Genomic DNA, 24,486 nt, shown 5'->3' on the forward strand with positions numbered 1-24,486 from the left:
CTTTACGTACTACACGAATATGTAATATAAAATAGGGGTTCCAATAAAAAAAAAAACGCAGTTGATATCCGTTTGACATATAGCAGCGCCATCTAGCGGGCCAACCATAGCGCCATCTGGTTTCCCCCTTCAAGCCAGACGAGTTTCGTTCTGTGTAGTTTTAGCGTTTGACGCTTATTTCGTGAGATATTTGGCCCGATCACGATCGATGGACCACCCTGCATAGATCGGGCGGCAACACATGAATTCTTTTAAAAAATTGAAAATTACGTTACTTAGAGCGATGGTTTGAATGGATTGACTCACAACGACATGGAACAGCGAGTTGTAGCCCGTTGTGTGTTGTTAGCACAATTCCCAAAAATCGTGGCTCGTTCAAGATTTTAATGAATCTACGATATGTTACATTCCACGCCGGAGGAAAATAGTTGAACTGCATAGCCACATCGTCAGCTTCCGAAAGACCTCCAAAGCAAGATACGCACTCTGCCAACAACACAAAAAGCTGAAGGGGAAATTTTTCTCGAAAATATTATTTTTGTGCCCTGTAGACAAATGGTTGAGGGATATTTTACGTTAATTATTGCTGTATTTATTGATTCAAATGGTTCACATGGCTCTGAGCACTAAGGGACTTAACATCTGAGGTCATCAGTCCCCTAGAACTTAGAACTACTTAAACCTAACTAACCTAAGGACATCAGACACACCCATGCCCGAGGCAGGATTCGAGCCTGCGAGCGTAGCTGTCGCTCGGTTCCACACTGAAGTGCATAGAACCGCTCGGCCACAACGGCCGGCATTTATTGTTTCATGATATGACATTAAACGTGTTGTTTATTACTCTGTTCGCCATTCTATAAATTCATCATTTAACATGGATATTAAGGATTTCAATCAACACCGATGCTTTGCCTCAACACCGCACATCCCCAACAACTACTGAAAGGAATGACTTCCAGTTTCACACGGCTCCCGTTGAGTGTGGTACCAACCTCTGGCGGAAGAAATCACTTACGTAGTGCTGCGAGATGTGGGTGAGAGAGATGAATTTTTCAGATCGCCCGCGGAGACGCGATAGCTGCTCAGTGAGGTGCCGCCACGGCGCTTCTACATCTACATACATGCTTCGCAATCCACCATACGGTGCGTGGCGGAGGGTACCTCGTACAACAACTAGCATCTTCTCTCCCTGTTCCACTCCCAAACAGAACGAGGGTAAAATGACTGCCTATATGCCTCTGCACGAGCCCTAATCTCTCTTATCTTTGTGGTCTTTCCGCGAAATGTAAGTTGGCGGCAGTAAAATTGTACTGCAGTCAGCCTCAAATGCTGGGTCTCTAAATTTCCTCAGTAGCGATTCATGAAGAGAATGCCTCCTTTCCTCGAGAGACTCCCACCCGAGTTCCTGAAGCATTTCCGTAACACTCGCGTAATGATCAAACCTACCAGTAACAAATCTAGCAGCCCGCCTCTGAATTGCTTCTATGTCCTCCCTCAATCCGACCTGTTAGAGATCCCAAACGCTCGAGCAGTACTCAAGAATAGGTCGTATTAGTGTTTTATAAGCGCTCTCCTTTACAGATGAACCCCATCTTCACAAAATTCTTCAAATGAACCGAAGACGACTATCCGCCTTCCCCACATCTGCCATTACATGCTTGTCCCACTTCATATCGCTCTGCAATGTTACGCCCAAATATTTAATCGACGTGACTGTGTCAAGCGCTACACTACTAATGGAGTATTCAAACATTACGGGATTCTTCTTCCTATTCATCTGCATTAATTTACATTTATCTATATTTAGAGTTAGCTGCCATTCTTTAGACCAATCACAAATCCTGTCCAAGTCATCTTGTATCCTCCTACAGTCACTCAACGACGACACCTTCCCGTACACCACAGCATCATCAGCAAACAGCCGCACATTGCTATCCACCCTAACCAAAAGATCATTTATGTAGATAGAAAACAACAGCGCACCTACCACACTTCCCTGGGGCACTCCAGATGATACCCTCACCTCCGATGAACACTAACCATCGAGGACAACGTACTGGGTTCTATCGCTTAAGACGTCTTCGAGCCACTCACATACTTGGGAACCAATCCCATATGCTCGTACCTTTAGTTAGGAGTCTGCAGTGGGGCACCGAGACAAACACTTTCCGGAAGTCAAGGAATATGGCATCCGTCTGATACCCTTCATGCATGGTTCGCAAGATATCATGTGAAAAAAGGGCGAGTTGCGTTTCGCAGGAGCGATGCTTTGTAAAGCCGTGCTGGTGCATGGACAGCAACGTATCTGTCTCAAGGAAATTCATTATATTCGAACCGATAATATGTTCGAGAAACCTGCAACAAGCCGATGTTAAGGATATTGGTCTCTAATTTTGAGGATCCGTTCTTGTACCCTTCTTATACACAGGCGTCACCTGCGCTTTTTTCCAGTCCCTCGGGACTTTACGTTGGGCAAGAGATTCGCGATAAATGCAAGCTAAGTAAGGAGCCAATGCAGTAGAGTACTCTCTGTAAAACCGAATTGTAATCCCATCAGGGCCTGGCGATTTATTTATTTTCAACCCATTCAGCTGCTTCACAAACCCCAGGGATGTTTATCACATGTCCTCCATACGGGAATCTGTACGAGACTCAAACGGCCGTATGTTTGTACGATCCTCCTGCGTGAAAGATTTCTCAAATGCTAAATTTAAAATTTCAGCCTTCGTTTTGCTGTCTTCCATTGCCGGGCCAGATTGATCAGTGAGTGACTGGATGGAAGCCTTCGACCCGCTTACCGATTTTACGTAAAACCAGAATTTCCTTGCGTTTTCGGCAAGATCTTTTGCTAAGGTATGACGGTGGTAGTGGTTGGATGCTTCGCGCATCGCTCTTTTTACAGCAGCACGAATCTCTACTAACTTTTGCCTGTCCTCATTCTCCTGATCTTTCTTCCGGCTGACTGTGGGACCTGCGTGTTGCAGGTGTTCAACCTGTCTGAGCCGCGGCGCGCGCTGCGGCAGCACCACGAGAGGGTTAGCAACCTGGGCTGGGCGCCGGGGCTGGCGCCGCCCCTCGAGCGGCTGTGCGCCGTCTGCAAGGACATCGACTCGTGGCTGGGCGGCGGGCCGCACCGCATGGCCGTGCTCCACTCCAGGTAGGCCCGGCCGTACGCGCGCTGGCTCCTCTGTCTTTTCACACAGCGCTCGTCGACGTCGTCACTAGTGACATCTGGAACTTCCAGTTAAATGACTCAGAGTAGTGAAATAACTAGACCAAAGTAAACAGCAGCTGAAGGACACACGCGTTGTTTCACCTAAGGTAGCTTGCGAAATAATAGGTGAAAGGAATATTTACTTAAGCAGGTGAACGTAAGGTACGTTACTCTTTTTACAGAGGCGGGAACGTCTACTTAGTTGCACTGCCGGAAAATTAAAATACAACACTCTCAGCGACAAGGTCATTCTACTGATGTGTGAGGTGATAGGTAGATCATCATTGTAGGAGTATGTGATAACAGATTGAGAGCAAATGAAACACAAATGTCAGAATAAAGGGTACCCCCGACAGTCCCATCAATACACGGTGTACCTCGTCAGGCAGCAGCGCAGACGTGTATTCTAATATGCAAACGATCATGTAGGTGAAACTTCCTGACAGAATAAAACTGTGTGCCGGAGCGAGACTCGAACTCGGGACCTTTGCCTTTCGCGGGGCAAGTGCTCTACCAACTGAGCTACCCAAGCACGACTCACGACCCGTCCCCCACGTGAGTCGTGCTTGGGTAGCTCAGTTGGTAGAGCACTTGCCCCGCGAAAGGCAAAGGTCCCGAGTTCGAGTCTCGCTCCGGCACATAGTTCTAATCTGTCAGGAAGTTTCATATCAGCGCACACTCCGCTGCAGAGTGAAAATCTTATTCTGGATCATGTAGGTGCCGAATGGCATCCTGCACTAGATTGTCCCAAGCATTTTCCGCCTTTTGTTGCAATTCGCCAATGGTTCTTGCAGGCCCTGGAGAGCGAGTAAGGTCCCATTTCATTGTGTCCCTTACGTATTCAGCTGGCGACACATCTCGAAATCTGGTTGGCGGGGGCATTCGTACAACACGAAAAGCACGCTGCGTCGCGGCAGCCTTATGTGGTCGTGCATTGTCGTGCTGAAAAAGCACGCCACCGTCCTGTGGAAGAAATCGCTGTAGGGAGGGAGTAACAGCGTATGCAGTGTAGTGGGCACTGTTTACTGTACTCAATAGAAACACCGAACGTGACCTCAAGTTGTAACTGACACGCCCCCCCTCCCCCGAACACACACCATGACGACTGGAATGGGACCTTTGTCTCGTGGACGTACGCACTCTGGAAAAGGCAGCTCACCTGGTCTACGCTACACACGTGTACATCCTTTACTTGCATTCAGGCAGAACCTACCCTCATCGCAGAAGATAACAGAGCGCCATCCCACTCTCCAGTCAGCTCTGACAACACCAGAGGGAGGACCGAGCGAGGTGGCCCAGTGGTTAGCACAGTGGAGTCGCATTCGTGAGGACGACAGTTCAATCCCGCGTCCGGCCATCCTCATTTTCGTTTTCCGTGATCTCCCTAAATCGCTCCAGGCAAATGCCGGTATCGTTCCTTTTAAAGGACACGGCCGACTTCCTTCACCTTCCTTCCCTAATCCGATGAGACTGATGACCTCGCAGTTTGGTCTCTTCCCCGCAAACAACCCAACCCAACACCAGAGCGAAGATGCTTGCCCGGTCGTCTTACTAGTGGTAGCCTGGCTAAACGCATACGTGATCTTAATCGTGGTGCAACGTAGACGGTTCCCAGTCGTCCTTCGTGACACAGCAGGTGCCTGGATTTCGTCCCTGGATGATGGTCGGTCGGCGAAAGCTGGTGGCACAGTACGTCGATTCTGACTTACGTCTCTATTACGCGGACGTCCAGAACCTGACCTGGGGTGGGGGAATGTTCCACGAACACCTGCTGAAATCAGCAACATACCATCGATACACAGTGCCCAACATGTGCAACAGTCCATCCGTACGTTCATCCACCTTCACCCAGGCCCAAAATGAGATCCTTTTCAAATCAGTGGCCGGCCGCGGTGGCCGAGCGGTTCTAGGCGCTTGAGTCCGGAAACGCATGACTGCTACAGTCGCAGCATCGATTCCTGCCTCGGGCATGGATGTGTGTGATGTCCTTAGGTTAGTTAGGTTTAAGTAGATCTAAGTTCTAGGGCACTGATGACCTCAGATGTTAAGTCCCATAGTACTCAGAGCCATTTGAACCATTTGATGTTCAAATCAGTGAAGTTGTTTACCAGGAGTACACACTAATCGGAGGGGCACTGTTGTACCCTAGAATGAGTGTTCACCTCTAAACTCAGAACAGTTACTGCCTGCAGAGTCAACACAGAGTGCCATGTGATCGCCGATGACAATGAGGAATGAATCACTAACAGTATAACCTTGTGGGGCCACTGGATGTCCTTGAGGGCGTTGCTTTTTTCCGGCAGTGTATTTTCGAAAATAACATTTTTTTCCGACCATGTAGCTGCTGTACTTAAAATAACTGAATACTAATCAATGCAAATTGAAATGTGTATCGATTTCGGTGAGGGACCTAGAAACGTTAAAAGTTTCGAAGGTGGATGCAACATGCAGCACGTAATTCGCTGTATTCATATGGACCTTCTGGTGACGGGAGCTTCGTTCAAGTGAGATATTCAAACAAAGGCCCATTTTGTATATGGTCTTCACGGGTTGCCGCCGGATCACGTTGTGCTGATTCCACAATAACTGTCCGACATCTTCAGGCGGTTCAACCTTGCAGTTGGCTAGTTACGACTGACGGTATCCGCACGCCGACGCCCCGTTTTTAGAAGAATGCGCAGCCGCGGAAATCGCGCATGCGCAGTGATTTGCCATATTCAAACTCCCCCTGCCGAAAATCGCAGAGCGGTTCTCCTGCGCGAGCTGTACGCTGCGTTTGCCAGCAGTGCGGCCAGACGTTACTCACCAACGGCCGTACTAGGCCGGTGTTATGACGGACCTATTATCGAAGAATCTTGATTTTCGCGTCGTGATTTAGTAGCAGCCAATGCAAGGTTCCAGGCTGTGCTCAGTTGAATTGTGAATTGTGGAATTTGCACAACGTGATCCGGAGGCAAACCCGTTAAGACTATTTACAATACATCCGCCGGGAAAGCTTGAAGACTCATAAAGGCCCATTTTCCTGGATGCACAACATAGAGCGCCTTCTAAACGAGTGGCGGACGAAATGGACGTCACGGTTCTCAGGAACAGTCGACTCGGCAGCCCGCTTTAACACCGTTGGGTTTCCTTTTGTGGAGATAACCAAAGAAGTACGTTTATGTCATCGAAGTCAAAACGCTGCATGCCTTCAAACAGCAAATCGAGGGAGGTTGTCGCTCCGTGAGACCAACGACTTAACATCTCTTCTTATAGAAAGTGCACTGACTTTGTGCATTCAGGTAAATAGGCACTCGCTTGAACACATCTCTTCAATGAATATTCCACCACCATACATTCAACTGAACAGTTATACACAGTAAACTGCAGCCACCCCCAGAACTTTGAACATCTATAGCTCGCTAAGTAAAATACACTCCTGGAAATTGAAATAAGAACACCGTGAATTCATTGTCCCAGGAAGGGGAAACTTTATTGACACATTCCTGGGGTCAGATACATCACATGATCACACTGACAGAACCACTGGCACATAGACACAGGCAACAGAGCATGCACAATGTCGGCACTAGTACAGTGTATATCCACCTTTCGCAGCAATGCAGGCTGCTATTCTCCCATGGAGACGATCGTAGAGATGCTGGATGTACTCCTGTGGAACGGCTTGCCATGCCATTTCCACCTGGCGCCTCAGTTGGACCAGCGTTCGTGCTGGACGTGCAGACCGCGTGAGACGACGCTTCATCCAGTCCCAAACATGCTCAATGGGGGACAGATCCGGAGATCTTGCTGGCCAGGGTAGTTGACCTACACCTTCTAGAGCACGTTGGGTGGCACGGGATACATGCGGGCGTGCATTGTCCTGTTGGAACAGCAAGTTCCCTTGCCGGTCTAGGAATGGTAGAACGATGGGTTCGATGACGGTTTGGATGTACCGTACACTATTCAGTGTCCCCTCGACGATCACCAGTGGTGTACGGCCAGTGTAGGAGATCGCTCCCCACACCATGATGCCGGGTGTTGGCCCTGTGTGCCTCGGTCGTATGCAGTCCTGATTGTGGCGCTCACCTGCACGGCGCCAAACACGCATACGACCATCATTGGCACCAAGGCAGAAGCGACTCTCATCGCTGAAGACGACACGTCTCCATTCGTCCCTCCATTCACGCCTGTCGCGACACCACTGGAGGCGGGCTGCACGATGTTGGGGCGTGAGCGGAAGACGGCCTAACGGTGTGCGGGACCGTAGCCCAGCTTCATGGAGACGGTTGCGAATGGTCCTCGCCGATACCCCAGGAGCAACAATGTCCCTAATTTGCTGGGAAGTGGCGGTGCGGTCCCCTACGGCACTGCGTAGGATCCTACGGTCTTGGCGTGCATCCGTGCGTCGCTGCGGTCCGGTCCCAGGTCGACCGGCACGTGCACCTTCCGCCGACCACTGGCGACAACATCGATGTACTGTGGAGACCTCACGCCCCACGTGTTGAGCAATTCGGCGGTACGTCCACCCGGCCTCCCGCATGCCCACTATACGCCCTCGCTCAAAGTCCGTCAACTGCACATACGGTTCACGTCCACGCTGTCGCGGCATGCTACCAGTGTTAAAGACTGCGATGGAGCTCCGTATGCCACGGCAAACTGGCTGACACTGACGGCGGCGGTGCACAAATGCTGCGCAGCTAGCGCCATTCGACGGCCAACACCGCGGTTCCTGGTGTGTCCGCTGTGCCGTGCGTGTGATCATTGCTTGTACAGCCCTCTCGCAGTGTCCGGAGCAAGTATGGTGGGTCCGACACACCGGTGTCAATGTGTTCTTTTTTCCATTTCCAGGAGTGTAGATATAAATTTCATTTGAATTCATTTACACACAGTTGATATAAATATGTCAGCTATATGAAAGAAAAAATAAGGTTCTACCTAAAAAATTATAAATCGTTGCTTTAACTCTCTGTAAAATAAACTGTCGGTAAGAAAAGGAACGCCCTCAAGGCCGTAAGTTCAGTGGCAGCAGGTGATACTGTTAGTGATTCATTTCTCACGGTCATAGGCGATCAGATGGAGCTCAAGAGGCCCGTCCGTGCGCCCTCTGTTTTGACTCTGCAGGCAGTAACTGTTCTGAGTTTAGAGCTGAACATTCATTCCAGGTTAAACCTCGTCCCGCCAACGAGTACGTATTCCTGTTAAACAACTTCAGTGTTTTGAACGGGGTCACACTGTGGGACCGCGATATCTACATCTACATCTACATCTATACTCCGCGAGCCACCTTACGGTGTGTGACGGAGGGTACTTATTGTACCACTATCTGATCCCCCCTTCCCTGTTCCATTCACGAATTGTGCGTGGGAAGAACGACTGCTTGTAAGTCTCCGTATTTGCTCTAATTTCTCGGATCTTTTCGTTGTGATCATTACGCGAGATATATGTGGGCGGTAGTAATATGTTACCCATCTCTTCCCGGAATGTGCTCTCTCGTAATTTCGATAATAAACCTCTCCGTATTGCGTAACGCCTTTCTTGAAGTGTCCGCCACTGGAGCTTGTTCAGCATCTCCGTAACGCTCTCGCGCTGACTAAATGTCCCCATGACGAATCGCGCTGCTTTTCGCTGGATCATGTCTATCTCTTCTATTAATCCAACCTGGTAAGGGTCCCATACTGATGAGCAATACTCAAGAATCGGACGAACAAGCGTTTTGTAAGCTACTTCTTTCGTCGATGAGTCACATTTTCTCAGAATTCTTCCTATGAATCTCAACCTGGCGCCTGCTTTTCCCACTATTTGTTTTATGTGATCATTCCACTTCAGATCGCTCCGGATAGTAACTCCTAAGTATTTTACGGTCGTTACCGCTTCCAATGATTTACCGCCTATGGCATAATCGTACTGGAATGGATTTCTGCCCCTATGTATGCGCATTATATTACATTTATCTACGTTTAGGGAAAGCTGCCAGCTGTCGCACCATGCATTAATCCTCTGCAGGTCTTCCTGGAGTACGTACGAGTCTTCTGATGTTGCTACTTTCTTGTAGACAACCGTGTCATCTGCAAATAGCCTCACGGAGCTACCGATGTTGTCAACTAAGTCATTTATGTATATTGTAAACAATAAAGGTCCTATCACGCTTCCTTGCGGTACTCCCGAAGATCACGTGTGCCTTTGGCCGGGCTACTACTGACACGACGACCAGACAAGCATGTTCAGTCTGGTGTTGTGAAAGGGTTGACTGGAGAGAGGGATCTCGAACTGTCGTCTTCAGCGGTAAGAGTAGCTTCAGTCTGAATGCGAGTGATAGATCTACACGTGTATGACGTAGACCTGGTGAGCTGCCTATCCAGAGTGTGTTGGTTCATGAGACCAAGGTCCCATTCCAGTCTTCATAGTGGGTGTGTGTGTGCGAGGGGAGGGAGGGAGGGGTGAGGGCACCAGTTACAAATGCGGTCACATTTGGTGTTTCTGTTGAGTAAAGTAACCTGTGCTCACTTCATAGCACAGGCTGTCATCCCCGAACTACTGCCACTTCTTCGACAGGAAGGTGATCAGCTTTTTCGCCTACTCTCTCTTCTGCAGTGATTTACGAATTCTTTAAACTCACACGAATCGTGTCGTAAGTCTTCAGTAGCCGGTACAGTTCTCCACTGCAGTTCTTCAAGCGCATCAGAAAGAGTGCTGTACATTTCACTTTCGAGATGGTTCCAGACAGAAAAATATAGATGACTGAGAAACCAATGTTGAACCATACTGGTGCATTACATGTTGTCTCACATCATCTACATCTACGTATTTATTCCTCAAACCAGTGTGTAATTCATGGCGGAGGGTACCTTGTACCACTATTAGTCATTTCCTTCCCTGTTCCACTCTCGAATGAAGCAAGGGAGAAACGATTGTCTGCTGTATTTATCAGCCTTTTCCTCAGCGGCAAAATTTTGCCAACCATGGCTGTGGGTGAAATTTAAGTCGATTTACATGGGAACTTAATCGAAAAATTTACATTTTAAATTCACTCGTATTAACTAGCTATACATTCGCAGTTATCTCGCAAACGTCTAGTTTGCCGACCCACTTTTACTGAAACGTTTTTGTGCTAGCGCATATTTTTTTCCATTATTAACCATGGTACATATACGCAATTTATATGAATGTTACCGTCGTACATCAACGTGGGTCGCAACATACTTCGCGAGAAGCTCACGCTCAGATAAGAGGAGATGCATTAGTTTACGTCGTCCTTTTCTTGGTACATAAGCGTCTGCGCACAGGAGTGAAACGGCGACGGAGTCTTGCTGGAATTTTTCAGGTCTCTGTGGTTGGAGACAGCACAGGAGACTTGGATGTTAGGCTAAGGAGTTACTGCAGATATGGTGAAGATCAGGAAATGAGAGTTCAAATGGTTCAAATGGCTCTGAGCACTATGGGACTTAACTACTGAGGTCATCAGTCCCCTAGAACTTAGAACTACTTAAACCTAACTAACCTAAGGACATCACACACATCCATGCCCGAGGCAGGATTCGAACCTGCGACCGTAGCGGTCACGCGGTTCCAAACTAACGCGCTTAGAACCGCACGGCCACACCGGCCGGCAGGAAATGAGAGTCTAGGTTGGCTTACTGATCTGCTTTTCGTTGCCTCTTCACGTGCTTACAATGAAAATGCAGAAAGTCAGAGACACTTCAGTAAGTGTAAGAAATAGATGAGGCTTGCCATATTCTCCTATAACTTACCAGCACAAATGGTCACACTAGGCCCACAACCTTTTTAAGACTCGGGTTTACACAGTAACGTAAAGTACTACTTTATGTCTGACGGCCTCCATATACGGCATTCGGGACTGTTTGCTTACACATGGGACGCCACTCCGTCGATTTTTACCTTCAATTCGCAACAGTTACAAGGCCTACAGTCAATAATCATACTTATATGATTTTCCTTTTTTTATGGCAACTCTTTATGATTCGATCGTTAAACTGCTTCAAGAGGATAGCGGAATTCAGAACTGATGTCAGCCAAGCAGATCCCGTGAGCCTTGCAGAGAAAACTGTGTCATTTTATAAATTTATCATTCATAAACAGAGTAGTATACTGTCTTATTATTAAAACATTTTTTTTTTCTGGCGCTACTGCCGGTAATTATTGGTGTGCGAGTGGTCTGAATACACGATTTCTATTTATGTGACGTTTTCTCTTCCTGTCGCACCTGTGTCAAGTAAAAATAATATGGCAGCGAAAAGCGTATACGTCACGCAGCTGCAAACTCTGGCACGCCTTGTCCTTGCTTAACTCCTCGTTGTTGTGTCTGAAGTGGAAGCGTGGAGATAACGTAGCATCTGGCAAACCTGTGTCGGGAATTGCTTAATACCTACTCTCAGGCTGGCGGGGAGACATGGGGATTCCATCCAGGCTTCGCTTACCTACCTGTCTACAAACCTACCGCTCTATAGGGTTCAAATGGTTCAAATGGCTCTGAGAACTATGGGACTTAACATCTGTGGCCATCAGTCCCCTAGAACTTAGAACTACTTAAACCTAACTAACCTAAGGACATCATACGCATCCATGCCCGAGGCAGGATTCGAACCTGCGACCGTAGCAGTCGCGCGGTTCCGGACTGAGCGCCTGGAACCGCTAGACCACCGCGGCCGGCCTCTATAGGGTACTGTCTACATTCGCATCCCCTGCCAATGTCGTTGTTAAGAATAAGAACGATAACAGAAACTTTTCACAACTTAGATCTGACTGTACGCAAACAATTACAGTTATTGAAATATGTTATCCTTCTCTTGAAACGAAGGAATGTTGATGCTGAACTCAAATGTATTTTCTAGGCGGTTTCTGGCGTCTAGAAGGGAAATATTACACTTTGCCATAATCCTTTTGCTAATGCAGACTGAACCATAAACGTCTAGACTGAAGCCATAAACATCTGAGTCTGTCTTTACTGGGAAGGTAAAGGCCGCCACAGGTGAGTTGATGTCAAATTGAAACTTCCTGGCAGATTAAAACTGTGTGCCGGGCCGAGACTCGAACTCGAGACCTTTGCCTTTCGCGGGCAAGTGCTCTACCAACTGAGTTACCCAAGCACGACTCTCGCCCCGTCCTCACAGCTTTAATTCTGCGTCCGCAGCTCGTGGTCGTGCGGTAACGTTCTCGCTTCCCACGCCCGGGTTCCCGGGTTCGATCCCCGGCGGGGTCAGGGATTTTCTCTGCCTCGTGATGACTGGGTGTTGTGTGCTGTCCTTAGGTTAGTTAGCTTTAAGTAGTTCTAAGTTCTAGGGGACTGATGACCATAGATGTTAAGTCGCATAGTGCTCAGAGCCATTTGCACCATTTGAACTTTAATTCTGCCAGTACATCATTCTGATGACAGATTGTTTCGACCAACTGCAACCTGCATCGTAGTGCTGACTACACATGTATTACATGCGACCATGCTAACACGGTCTGGCACCTTCCACTATCAACTCATTTAGTTCCTGAGGCGTCAAGGAATTGTCGCTTTAAAAGAAGCTAGGCTGTCAGTAAGGGAAGCCGCCCACCAAGTAAGCGGACACCACAGCGACGTCATTCGATTGGTGTGAGGAGAATACTTAGAAATACGTAGTTAACTTGGTAATGGAGCGCGGTCTGCAGGGTAGAATCTGTAGAGACTTGATTACAGTAGGCAGGTTCAAATGGATGTTGGTTGCGGTAGTAGCAATGGTGAAGACTCTTGCGCAGGATAGACCAGAGTAGACTGCTGCATGAGACCCTTCTTGGGAATGTAGACCGTAACAACAGAAGGCAAATACCACGTGGGTTGGGGCACTATTGCGCACGACTAGCGATCACAAGTACTGCGTATTAATCTGAACAGCAAGCGTTGCATAGCGAAGGTCTTAAGGCTGACGAAAAAAGAATCTCTGACGGAAAAAAGAATCTCAACACCAAGAAGGAGGTGTGCGACATAAACGAAAGTTAGTGGGCGTGCCCCTACATCTGAAAGGTGATCTCTACTCAGATATAGAGCCAGTCGCGTAAGAACGGCACTAGCAGCGCCACTATGAGGATGCAAATCAGGTTTGCTTTAAATACAGGTTGCAACGGTCATGAGCGTTAGTTACCTTTGAGGTTGGACGTGGTGAGTTGATGTTGGTCAAGAATGGCAATATCGACACCCCACTGACTTTGAACGAGGTCCTGTAATAGGGCTATGAGAAGCTGCATGTTTCTTCTGCGATACTACAGAAAATGACAACGGTACTCACGAGAATTGCAGCGGCAAGAAGACCTGGCTCCGGAGGCGACGTGGCATTATCGAGGAGAAAGACCACCGTGTTCGGCGTATGGGCCTGACGCATCTTACCGCACCTGCAGCAGCAATTTCAGCAGGAGCTGTCACCACAGTGAGACAACGAACTGTTACAAATCGGTTACATCAAGGACAGCTCCGAGTCCGCCGCCATGTAGCGTACATTCCGCTGACCCCAAACCATCACCATTTGGTGTCAAGCGAAATCTCATTGGCGGGCAGGATGGGGGACTATTGTGGTTTCTGATGGAAGTTGGCTCTGCCTCGGTGCCAATGGCCGTGTGTTTGTTAGAAGGAGGCCGGTTGAAGGCCTGCAATCAACCTGCTAGACACACTGGATATATACCAGCGTTGTGGTCTGGGGTGCGGTGTCGTATGCCAGCAGAAGTACCCTCGTGGGTATTCCATCACACTGGCTGCAAATTTGTACATCTGCCAGGTGATTCGAACTGCTGTGCTGCCATTCATCAACAGCATTCCACGGGGTGTTTTCCAAAAAGGTAACGCTCGCCCACGTATCGCTGTTGTAACCCAATGTGTTCTACAGTGTGTCGACATTTTGCCTTGACCTGCTCGATCACCAAGTCTGTCTCCAATCGGGCACATATGGGACATCCCCGGACGACGGTTCCAGCGTCATCCACAGACAGCATTAACCGTCCCTGTGAAACGTCCCCTTTGAAAAATTAATGAATTACTGTGCTGATAAACCCCTTACGTTATTTGATTTTCAAACAGCTGAGCAAAACTGAACGTACTCTGACATTTCTTTCTTCACTTATTCTGATCGTCACTAAACTGACACACAATATTTTTTTTAGCGCAACGCAGTCTGACTTTGAAAAATCTCTACAAAAGAATGGCCCTGACTAACATTAACCTACACCTTTCACAAATCACTTACCTCACAAAAATCTTTGTTACTCGAACTACTGCAATACAGCGAGCGCCAATACTGCCAGCTAAATAAAAGATTCTAACTGCTGAAGGCACTAACTACTGACAGGCATAGTTAGCAAATGAAAGATTTTGATAGAGAACAAACAATATATTTACCTTAATAGTGTTCAAAAGTCGGTTCATGACATCCAGTCTTACAAATTTACTCTCTCTGATGGACACACGTCCAGATCATCCGCTCTCAAAACTCCGCCATCTCTCTCCCCACATCCACCACTGCTGGCTACACACCTCCAACTGCGCAACGGTACGCGCTGTTCACATCCAACTGCCCAACACTACAATAGCGAATATTACAACAATGCCAACCAGCCACAGACTGCACACAGCACAGCCAGTGATTTTCATACAGAGCGCTACGTGGCGTTACCAACATAAAAATCTAAACAGCCTACTTACACCTGTACTGACCGTCCAAGAACAACAGGCATGGAAATCCATCCCACAGACATCCGACACCTGTACAACACAATACATGCACGTTTGCATGCTTGCATTCAACATTGTGCCAATTAATCCGGTTATTAATGTGCCAACATTTCACTTTTACAATGGCTTATCTCGAGTTTATCTTAACCTCTAATCTTGCGATGTTCATCACTTAAATATGTTTTATGACAAGAACAACCATTCGCAACAAAAACGTCTAGTAAACAAGGGCTCGAAAATGCATAGGTTAAATATGTGAGCACTTGGTCATATTCGCTGGTGTCATGTAAATCTCTTAAATATGCTGAACAAGTGCTTGTAGCTCCTGAGGCACATCTTTTGGAGCACATGTTTACTAGATTTTCTCCCTTCAAATGGTCATTTTTGTCTTATTCCTGAATACTGATCATTCCTCCTGGACATCCTATATTTCTCCGTAGAATGGCTAAGCACCTATCGCTGTGCAGCTGGCGGGTCATCAGGCATACCACCATTATTTTTCTCGTTCTCTTTTAAAATCGCCAATGGTACACGGAAAAATGGCGATAGTTAAGATTCCATATGCACTCCAGATTTTTTTTTTTTCCGAGGTGAACTTGGCAGAGTGTAACATGTTACCTGCCTCTTCTTCGAGAGTACGATTAACTAACTTGGTCAGCGGCACCCTCTGTGTGGTACACATTGGCTCTCTTCTGTCAAGCGTGACTGCAACTCCTTAACTGTCTGACACTTAAGCCGTCGGCACACGCAGCGTGCTGTCGAACGTCAACGTTGAGCGTGCCGAGTTCAACGTGCTGCTGAACGCCCAGAAACGGTGGGACTTGTACACACGATACGTGGGCCCCAACGTGTCATATGCGATCATAAAGCGCTCCAGCGGCAGTTGTCGGCTGTATCTGGCTCATAAATCACTCTGTTTACGAAGTGGACGGGCGTAAAATCCCCATATTAACTCAATTGAAACGTACTTTTCTCCCTTGCCCTTACGCTAGTCAGGTTGTTCTGTTTGCAGTATACATAAATAAAAACTTTGGTGTCCGTGAAAGATGATTCTTACTTGATTACTGTTCCTACTCAGTAACTGAATCTCTTCCTGTGAATTACAAAAGTAAAAAGAAAAAAAGAGCAAAATATCTTACTGCAAGTAGTGCAAGGTGCCCTAACCGCCGGCTGGGGCGGCCGAGCGGTTCTAGGCGCTTCAGTCTGGAACCGCGCGACCACTAAGGTCGCAGGTTCGAATCCCGCCTAGGGCATGGACGTGTATGATGTCCTTAGGTTAGTTAGGTTTAAGTAGTTCTAAGTTCTAGAGGACTGATGACCTCAGAAGTTAAGTCCCATAGTGCTCAGAGCCATTTGAACCATTTTTTTGCCCTAACCGAACAAACTCAAACCCTCAAAAAGAGCGCCCTTATATTTATATAACATCGAATATCACATTATATACTTATATTAAACTAATAAGAAAGTATCACCCCTATTATGAAAGCGAAGGTTAGAAGAAAACATTTTTGGGTGTAGTGGGTTGGGAACCACCAGCGCTTCAATATTACAATATAAATTGAAATTTAATTATAACAAATTAAACCAAGAACAATGCGTTTTTAATGGATCCTCACATGCTGTTGATTTCAAATGATCTACTCCCGTAATAAGCAAGTTAAAATAGTTCTTTTACGACGTATATGACATTTTTCGTCATTTTATTACAGCGAATCATACAATTAACGCAGGGTTTTCCAGAGTTCCCCAGTTTGCTGGTGCTCAAAACGACATATATAGATATGGGCTTCAACTGGAAGCCAATATGGCGCCTCACAACTCTGCACTGAAGGGAGACGGCGTGCTTGTGACGTAGGTGGCGTTGTGCCATCTCATTGGTGAATGTTCAACCGCACTTTTGGAATCTCTGACATGCTAGATATTGCTCTGCACGTTCGGAAAGACACCCCAACGTGCTGTTCCGCGCTATGACGCGAGGAACTGGGCACGCTCAACACTCGGCGTTCGGATGCACGGTCCGTGTGCCGACGGCTTTATGAAACGTGCCCCTGACGAGACCTCCCGTTCTTCTTTGAATTCGCTGTCAAACCTGCTTGGTAAGGGTCCCAATCAATAGAGTTCAGTAGTGGACTGATAGAGGGATTTGTCAGCCGTGTCTCGTGAGTGAATTACATTGCCTTAAGAGCCTTTCAGTGAAAAGCTGTTATTTCCTGAACCACTTTTATGTAGGTTACCTAGGTCACAAAAATTACACCCCCTGTTTTTCTTTAATTCGAATGAAAGCTGCAGTGTGCACAGCTACGCATTAGAGAATGTCGTAATGAATGGCGGTACAAGCAAGGAAAGCGGAGAGGGTCTCATCTTCGGAAAATCACAACTGTCCATCTCTGCAGGCACCGGAGTTAATACCGCAAGCAATTTCCGAGGCAGGAGCGCCCGTAAGCCCCCTTCAACTGTAGGAGATTGCTTCGTCGAGTCCTCATCCAGTGGAACACCGCGTGCAGTGCGAAAAGAGCTTACCGGAATGCCATTTGGTCCGTACACGGCGCAGGGCAGGGGTTAATTAAAAGTTGTATGACGGCTGGCGGTGGAGATTTACGGCGCTTGTTCCCGCTTGCCGCCGCCGGCGCGTGGGTGGTCGCTTTAACGGGGCCCCTCCTCCCCTGTGCTGCCGAAACTGCGCCGCCGGACGCAGGGGGGCGCTGTTTTTATTGCTCTGGTTCCGCTACTCACGACCTCAGGTCCAATTTTTCTCATATTTCACTCTTATAGGCACAGGAGAGAGAGACAGAGAGAGAAAGCGTACAGTAGGTTCGTGCGGGTGACACCGGATATGAAGGCATTGGTGGAGAGGAAAAAAATGCGGAGGAGCCGACTGTGCTGAGGTGCTGTGTTGTTGCCCATAGCGAGTAGCGAGGTAGTAACGCCAGAAGACTGTAACCTATTGTCGGAGACTTGCAGAGAATCCGTGTTTGGCGCACAGTCTGCCAGTTGACTCTGAATGTAAATAAACGTAACCCAATGTGCGTAAATAGACAACAAAATCCAGCACTGTTTGATGACACTGTTGGCGCCTCATCGGTGGACACAGGAGCTATTGTAAAGTACCTAAGAGCAGTGCTTGATTTGTAAAAAAAGGAAGTTACGGTATTGTGACTTTCTGGGGCGGGAGGTAGGGGCGGGTCGTTGAAATTGAGACTTCTTAACGTTTTTCTCAGCATACGTTTTAAAAGCTGGCAAAACATTGAGTTCTATCGTACCATATTGTAAAGTTGATGCATTAAGTTGTTCTGAAAGCGGTGCTGATATTCAAGACAATAAAAGCGGGTTAAAAGGCGTGAGCTATCTAGGGAAGTTAACCTTGCATTACTGAGCAAGTGTTTCACCAGGTATCCAGTCTAGCTTACCAAATTCCCAACCAGACTAACATTAATTATAATCTTTTAATAGTCATCTTACGACAGCCGGTGATATATATATAAAAAGAGAATTTAAATAAAAGGAAATAAATCAGTTTATATTTGGAGATTTATTTTAACATTGATCATTGTACCGTTAAAATTTCAGCATATTAAACTTGATTCGTAACTAAACTGGTGCCTTATTTAGGATTGTGAATATGTGAGTTTGTAATCTTACGGAACACATCAAAGATGGAGCCAAGATTGGGAGACTGCATACAACACTGCATTCATAAAATAACACACGAAGAACGCTGAAACATATGCAAGAGGAAATTAACCACAACCAACCGATTCAATTTTCACCCAAAGAATAACTTCTTTCGTAGAGAAATCCTGTCCGTCATGAATTTACCACACACTGGTATACTAAATTCGTACCAACTCTCTGTGAAATCTTCCCGAAAAGAATAGCTGAGGGCTACTTTGATGATTACGCCACATGCTTCACGTGGTCAACTTGGTTTACACAAAGAGTGTAACTCCACAATAATTTTGATAATTAAAATAAATTACATCGAAAAGCAATTTACAAAAGAAAAACCTCGAACTGGTTACTATCGTCTTACTATTAACCAGATGGGTCAAACAATTGTATAAGCACGTGGTACTGGTCTCACAAAGTACACTCCACGTGGGTTAAACATAAAGAAAAGTTGCTATATTGAAACATATTGTCAAGACGAGACATTATAATCTCACGCACATTCGCATTTAAGATTGATGATCTTAGTTAGAGTTACGGATCATCAACACGTGGTTCCACTTTACTCACAAAGTAGTGGCAAAGCAACTACTGGAAGATATTCTGAACTTCACATTCGAATTACACTGCGTTGCAATTTAGTACGAGGGCCTGGTGAGAAATTTCGCCTGAAGGCTATGCAGCCAACATTACATAACGGTCGCGCGGTTTCTTCTTCAAGACAATTATCAGCCGCATTCTGCAGGGGCAATGAAGATGCTCCTGCATCGTTTTCAATTGGTAATGTTTCATTACCCACAATACAGCCCGTAATTGTCTCCTTCTGAGTTTCATCTCTGGTTACATGAGCCGCTGGCTATGAGGACAACATTTTGGCACAGACAACGAGCTGTAGGCCAGCGTAGAGAATGTGCGGAAAGCACTACCGGCTGCCTTCTATGACGAGGGTACTGAAAAGTTGGTACGACGCTACGACAGATGTCTTAAGTCAGAACGGCGACTACGTAGAGAATTAGCTGGAAGGTAGAGCTGACTGTTGCAAATAAAACATTTCTGATGTTCACTGTGGTTTCCACCTCGCGATGAATCAGAACTTACTTTCTGGACTGCCCTCATATGTACCGTATAAACATGAACACATATATATATATATATATACAGGGTGAGTCACCTAACATTACCGCTGGATATATTTCGTAAACCACATCAAATACTGACGAATCGATTCCACAGACCGAACGTGAGGAGAGAGGCTAGTGTAATTGGTTAATACAAACCATAAAAAAATGCACGGAAGTATGTTTTTTAACACAAACCTACGTTTTTTTTAAATGGAACCCCGTTAGTTTTGTTAGCACATCTGAACATATAAACAAATACGTAATCAGTACCGTTTGTTGCATTGTAAAATGTTAATTACATCCGGAGATATTGTAACCCAAAGTTGACGCTTGAGTACCACTCCTCCGCTGTTCGATCGTGTGTATCGGAGAGCACCGAATTACGTAGGGATCCAAAGGGAACGGTGATGGACCTTAGGTACAGAAGAGACTGGAGCAGCACATTACGTCCACATGCTAACACCTTTTTATTGGTCTTTTTCACTGACGCATATGTACATTGCCATGAGGGGTGAGGTACACGTACACACGTGGTTTCCGTTTTCAATTACGGAGTGGAATAGAGTGTGTCCCGACATGTCAGGCCAATAGATGTTCAATGTGGTGGCCATCATTTGTTGCACGCAATTGCAATCTCTGGCGTAATGAATGTCGTACACGCCGCAGTACATCTGGTGTAATGTCGCCGCAGGCTGCCACAATACGTTGTTTCATATCCTCTGGGGTTGTAGGCACATCACGGTACACATTCTCCTTTAACGTACCTCACAGAAAGAAGTCAAGAGGTGTAAGATCAGGAGAACGGGCTGGCCAATTTATGCGTCCTCCACGTCCTATGAAACGCCCGTCTAACATCCTGTCAAGGGTCAGCCTAGTGTTAATTGCGGAATGTGCAGGTGCACCATCATGCTGATACCACATACGTCGACGCGTTTCCAGTGGGACATGTCCGAGCAACGTTGGCAGATCATTCTATAGAAACGCGACGTATGTTGCAGCTGTTTGTTACAACACGCAACTGAACGTCGGAGGTTTCAAGCGTCAACTTTAGGTTACAATATCTCCGGATGTAATCAACATTTTACAATGCAACAAACGGCGCTGATTACGTATTTGTTTATACGTTCAGATGTGCTAACAAAACTAACGGGGTTCCATTTAAAAAAACGTAGGTTTGTGTTAAAAAACATTTCCGTGCATTTTTTTATGGTTTGTATTAACCAATTACACTAGGCCCTCTCCTCACGTGCGGTCTGTGGAATCGATTCGTCAGTATTTGATGTGGTTTACGAAATATATCCAGGGGTAACGTTAGGTGACTCACCCTATATATATATATATATATATATATATATATATATATATATATACACTCCTGGAAATTGAAATAAGAACACCGTGAATTCTTTGTCCCAGGAAGGGGAAACTTTATTGACACATTCCTGGGGTCAGATACATCACATGATCACACTGACAGAACCACAGGCACATAGACACAGGCAACAGAGCATGCACAATGTCGGCACTAGTACAGTGTATATCCACCTTTCGCAGCAATGCAGGCTGCTATTCTCCCATGGAGACGATCGTAGAGATGCTGGATGTACTCCTGTGGAACGGCTTGCCATGCCATTTCCACCTGGCGCCTCAGTTGGACCAGCGTTCGTGCTGGACGTGCAGACCGCGTGAGACGACGCTTCATCCAGTCCCAAACATGCTCAATGGGGGACAGATCCGGAGATCTTGCTGGCCAGGGTAGTTGACTTACACCTTCTAGAGCACGTTGGGTGGCACGGGATACATGCGGAAGTGCATTGTCCTGTTGGAACAGCAAGTTCCCTTGCCGGTCTAGGAATGGTAGAACGATGGGTTCGATGACGGTTTGGATTTACCGTGCACTATTCAGTGTCCCCTCGACGATCACCTGTGGTGTACGGCCAGTGTAGGAGATCGCTCCACACACCATGATGCCGGGTGTTGGCCCTGTGTGCCTCGGTCGTATGCAGTCCTGATTGTGGCGCTCACCTGCACGGCGCCAAACACGCATACGACCATCATTGGCACCAAGGCAGAAGCGACTCTCATCGCTGAAGACGACACGTCTCCATTCGTCCCTCCATTCACGCCTCTCGCGACACCACTGGAGGCGGGCTGCACGATGTTGGGGCGTGAGCGGAAGACGGCCTAACGGTGTGCGGGACCGTAGCCCAGCCTCATGGAGACGGTTGCGAATGGTCCTCGCCGATACCCCAGGAGCAGCAGTGTCCCTACTTTGCTGGGAAGTGGGGGTGCGGTCCCCTACGGCACTGCGTAGGATCCTACGGTCTTGGCGTGCATCCGTGCGTCGCTGCGGTCCGGGCCCAGGTCGACGGGCACGTGCACCTTCCGCCGACCACTGGCGACAACATCGATGTACTGTGGAGACCTCACGCCCCACGTGTTGAGCAATTCGGCGGTACGTCCACCCGGCCTCCCGCATGCCCACTATACGCCCTCGCTCAAAGTCCGTCAACTGCACATACGGTTCACGTCCACGCTGTCGCGGCATGCTACCAGTGTTAAAGACTGCGATGGAGCTCCGTATGCCACGGCAAACTGGCTGACACTGACGGCGGCGGTGCACAAATGCTGCGCAGCTAGCGCCATTCGACGGCCAACACCGCGGTTCCTGGTGTGTCCGCTGTGCCGTGCGTGTGATCATTGCTTGTACAGCCCTCTCGCAGTGTCCGGAGCAAGTATGGTGGGTCTGACACACCGGTGTCAATGGGTTCTTTTTTCCATTTCCAGGAGTGTATATATATATATATATATATATTAGAGAGCGATCTTGTTAAACCGAATTAGTTCCACCCTAGACTCAGCCCAACCTATAGAACAAGCTGGATTCCGAAGCAATTTTAGCACTATTGACCACATTCTGACCGTTAGTGAAGTGATAAGCAGAGCGAATGAATACCAACTGCCTCTCTGCATTGCCTTTGTTGACTTTGAAAAGGCATTTGACTCCGTTAGCCATGTAGCTGTCCTCCAAGCATTGAGTGATCAAGGAGTGGGAGCAGCATACATTGAAGTGCTCAGGAAAATCTACGAGAATTCTTCAGCTTATGTTAACATCGGCGAATCAACTCAAGAATTCCGCATCATGAGGGGTGTCAAGCAAGGCGATCCCATCTCCCCAAAACTGTTCTCTGCTGTATTGGAAATGGCTATGTCAAAGCTGAGCTGGGAAGGTAAGGGAATTAGAATTAATGGAAGAAGGCTTACCAACTTGAGATTTGCTGATGATATTGCCTTACTGGCCAAAGACTTCGCAGAACTCCAAAACTTAGTTACAGATCTTGCATCGGAATGTCAGCTGGTTGGCTTGAACATGAACCTTTCCAAAACAAAAGTAATATCCAACAAATGGGTCCCACCTGGAGATGTGATAGTCAAGGACAGTCTACTAGAAGAGGTCAGTGAATATGTCTACCTTGGCCAGATTATAAATATGAAGGGAGACATAAGACCAGAAATCTATCGACGCATCAAGCTTGGCTGGCAAGCATTTGGGAAGAATTCAAAAGTATTCAGATCAAAAATGCCAGTAAATCTGAAGAAAGCAGTATTTGATCAATGCATTCTTCCTGTGATGACGTACGGATGCGAGACATGGACACTGAACTCATTCACAAAAGGGAAACCTAGGACAGCACAGAGAGCCATGGAGAGATCAATGCTGGGCTATACAAGAAAGGACAGGAAAAGGGCAGATGACATCCGGTCTGTGACGAAGGTTAATGACATCTTAGAGAGAGTAGGTTCCTTGAAATGGCAGTGGGCTGGCCACGTCGCAAGAAGAAAAGACAACAGATGGACGAAGTTAGTACTGGAGTGGAGTCCGAGAGAGCACCGGAGGCCTAGAGGAAGACCACCAGACAGATGGGACAAAGACATCAAGAAGATCGCTGGTAACACCTGGCAGAGAACTGCCCAAGACCGTCCCACTTGGAGAAGACTTCTGAAAGCCTACCTGAATCCACGACTCGAAGAGGCCACATCATCTAATGATTGAATTGGCTGATGATGATGATGACGATGATATATATATATATATATATATATATACTCAGTTTATACCGGACTCGAGAGTCCATTACCGCAGCAACGTATTTTCGCCATGTGTCCCTGTCTTGGGCTATTCCTTCCATTGAGCTTCAATACCTAGGCTCCTCAAATCAGCCGTCACATTGTCCTCCCATCTACGCCTCTGTCTCCCCACAGGACGTTTTCCTTCTAGGTGCCCTACCAGTACTCTGCGCGCTGCCCTGCCCTCATCCATTCGAGCTACGTGACCCGCCCATCGCAGCCTACGTGATTTCATAATACTGATTATGTCAGGGCTTGAATAGAGTTCGTGAACCTCTTCGTTATGCAGTTTTCGCCACTCTCCGCTAATGTCACCCCTTTTTGCTCCGAAAATTTTCCTCAAAATTTTGTTTTCAAATACTCGAAACGGCTTTTCATTTTGCACAGTGAGAGACCAAGTCTCACACCCATACAGCATAACTGGTAGAATAATAGTTTTGTATATTCTAATCTTTAAATTCCTAGACAATATCCGTGATGAAAGTAATCTACTCAGTGAGAAGTAGCACGCATTTCCCGCCCGTAATCTCTTCTTCAGTTCGGATTCAATCTCATTTCTCGAAGTGATGTCCACGCCTAGATACTTAAATGTGTTCACTTTTTCAAACTGCATGTCTCCAACTCTTAACGTTTCCTGATCTACTGCTGTTGGCATTGTAGTAGTAACCAGG

The 24,486-nt window shown here is 47.0% G+C and overlaps 1 protein-coding gene across 1 annotated transcript in view; it reads left to right on the forward strand.

Annotated features, from left to right (window-relative positions):
• Positions 1-24,486, forward strand: part of LOC124616737 (tensin) — a 517,648-nt gene that overhangs the window by 45,298 nt on the left and 447,864 nt on the right. The window contains exon 2 of the mRNA XM_047145102.1: positions 2,988-3,160. Within this exon, the coding sequence (XP_047001058.1) occupies positions 2,988-3,160 (173 nt within the window). The remainder of the gene's footprint in view (positions 1-2,987; positions 3,161-24,486) is intronic.

Source organism: Schistocerca americana, chromosome 5 (assembly GCF_021461395.2).
Source record: "Schistocerca americana isolate TAMUIC-IGC-003095 chromosome 5, iqSchAmer2.1, whole genome shotgun sequence".
In the NCBI taxonomy this organism is placed as follows: Eukaryota; Metazoa; Arthropoda; class Insecta; order Orthoptera; family Acrididae; genus Schistocerca; species Schistocerca americana.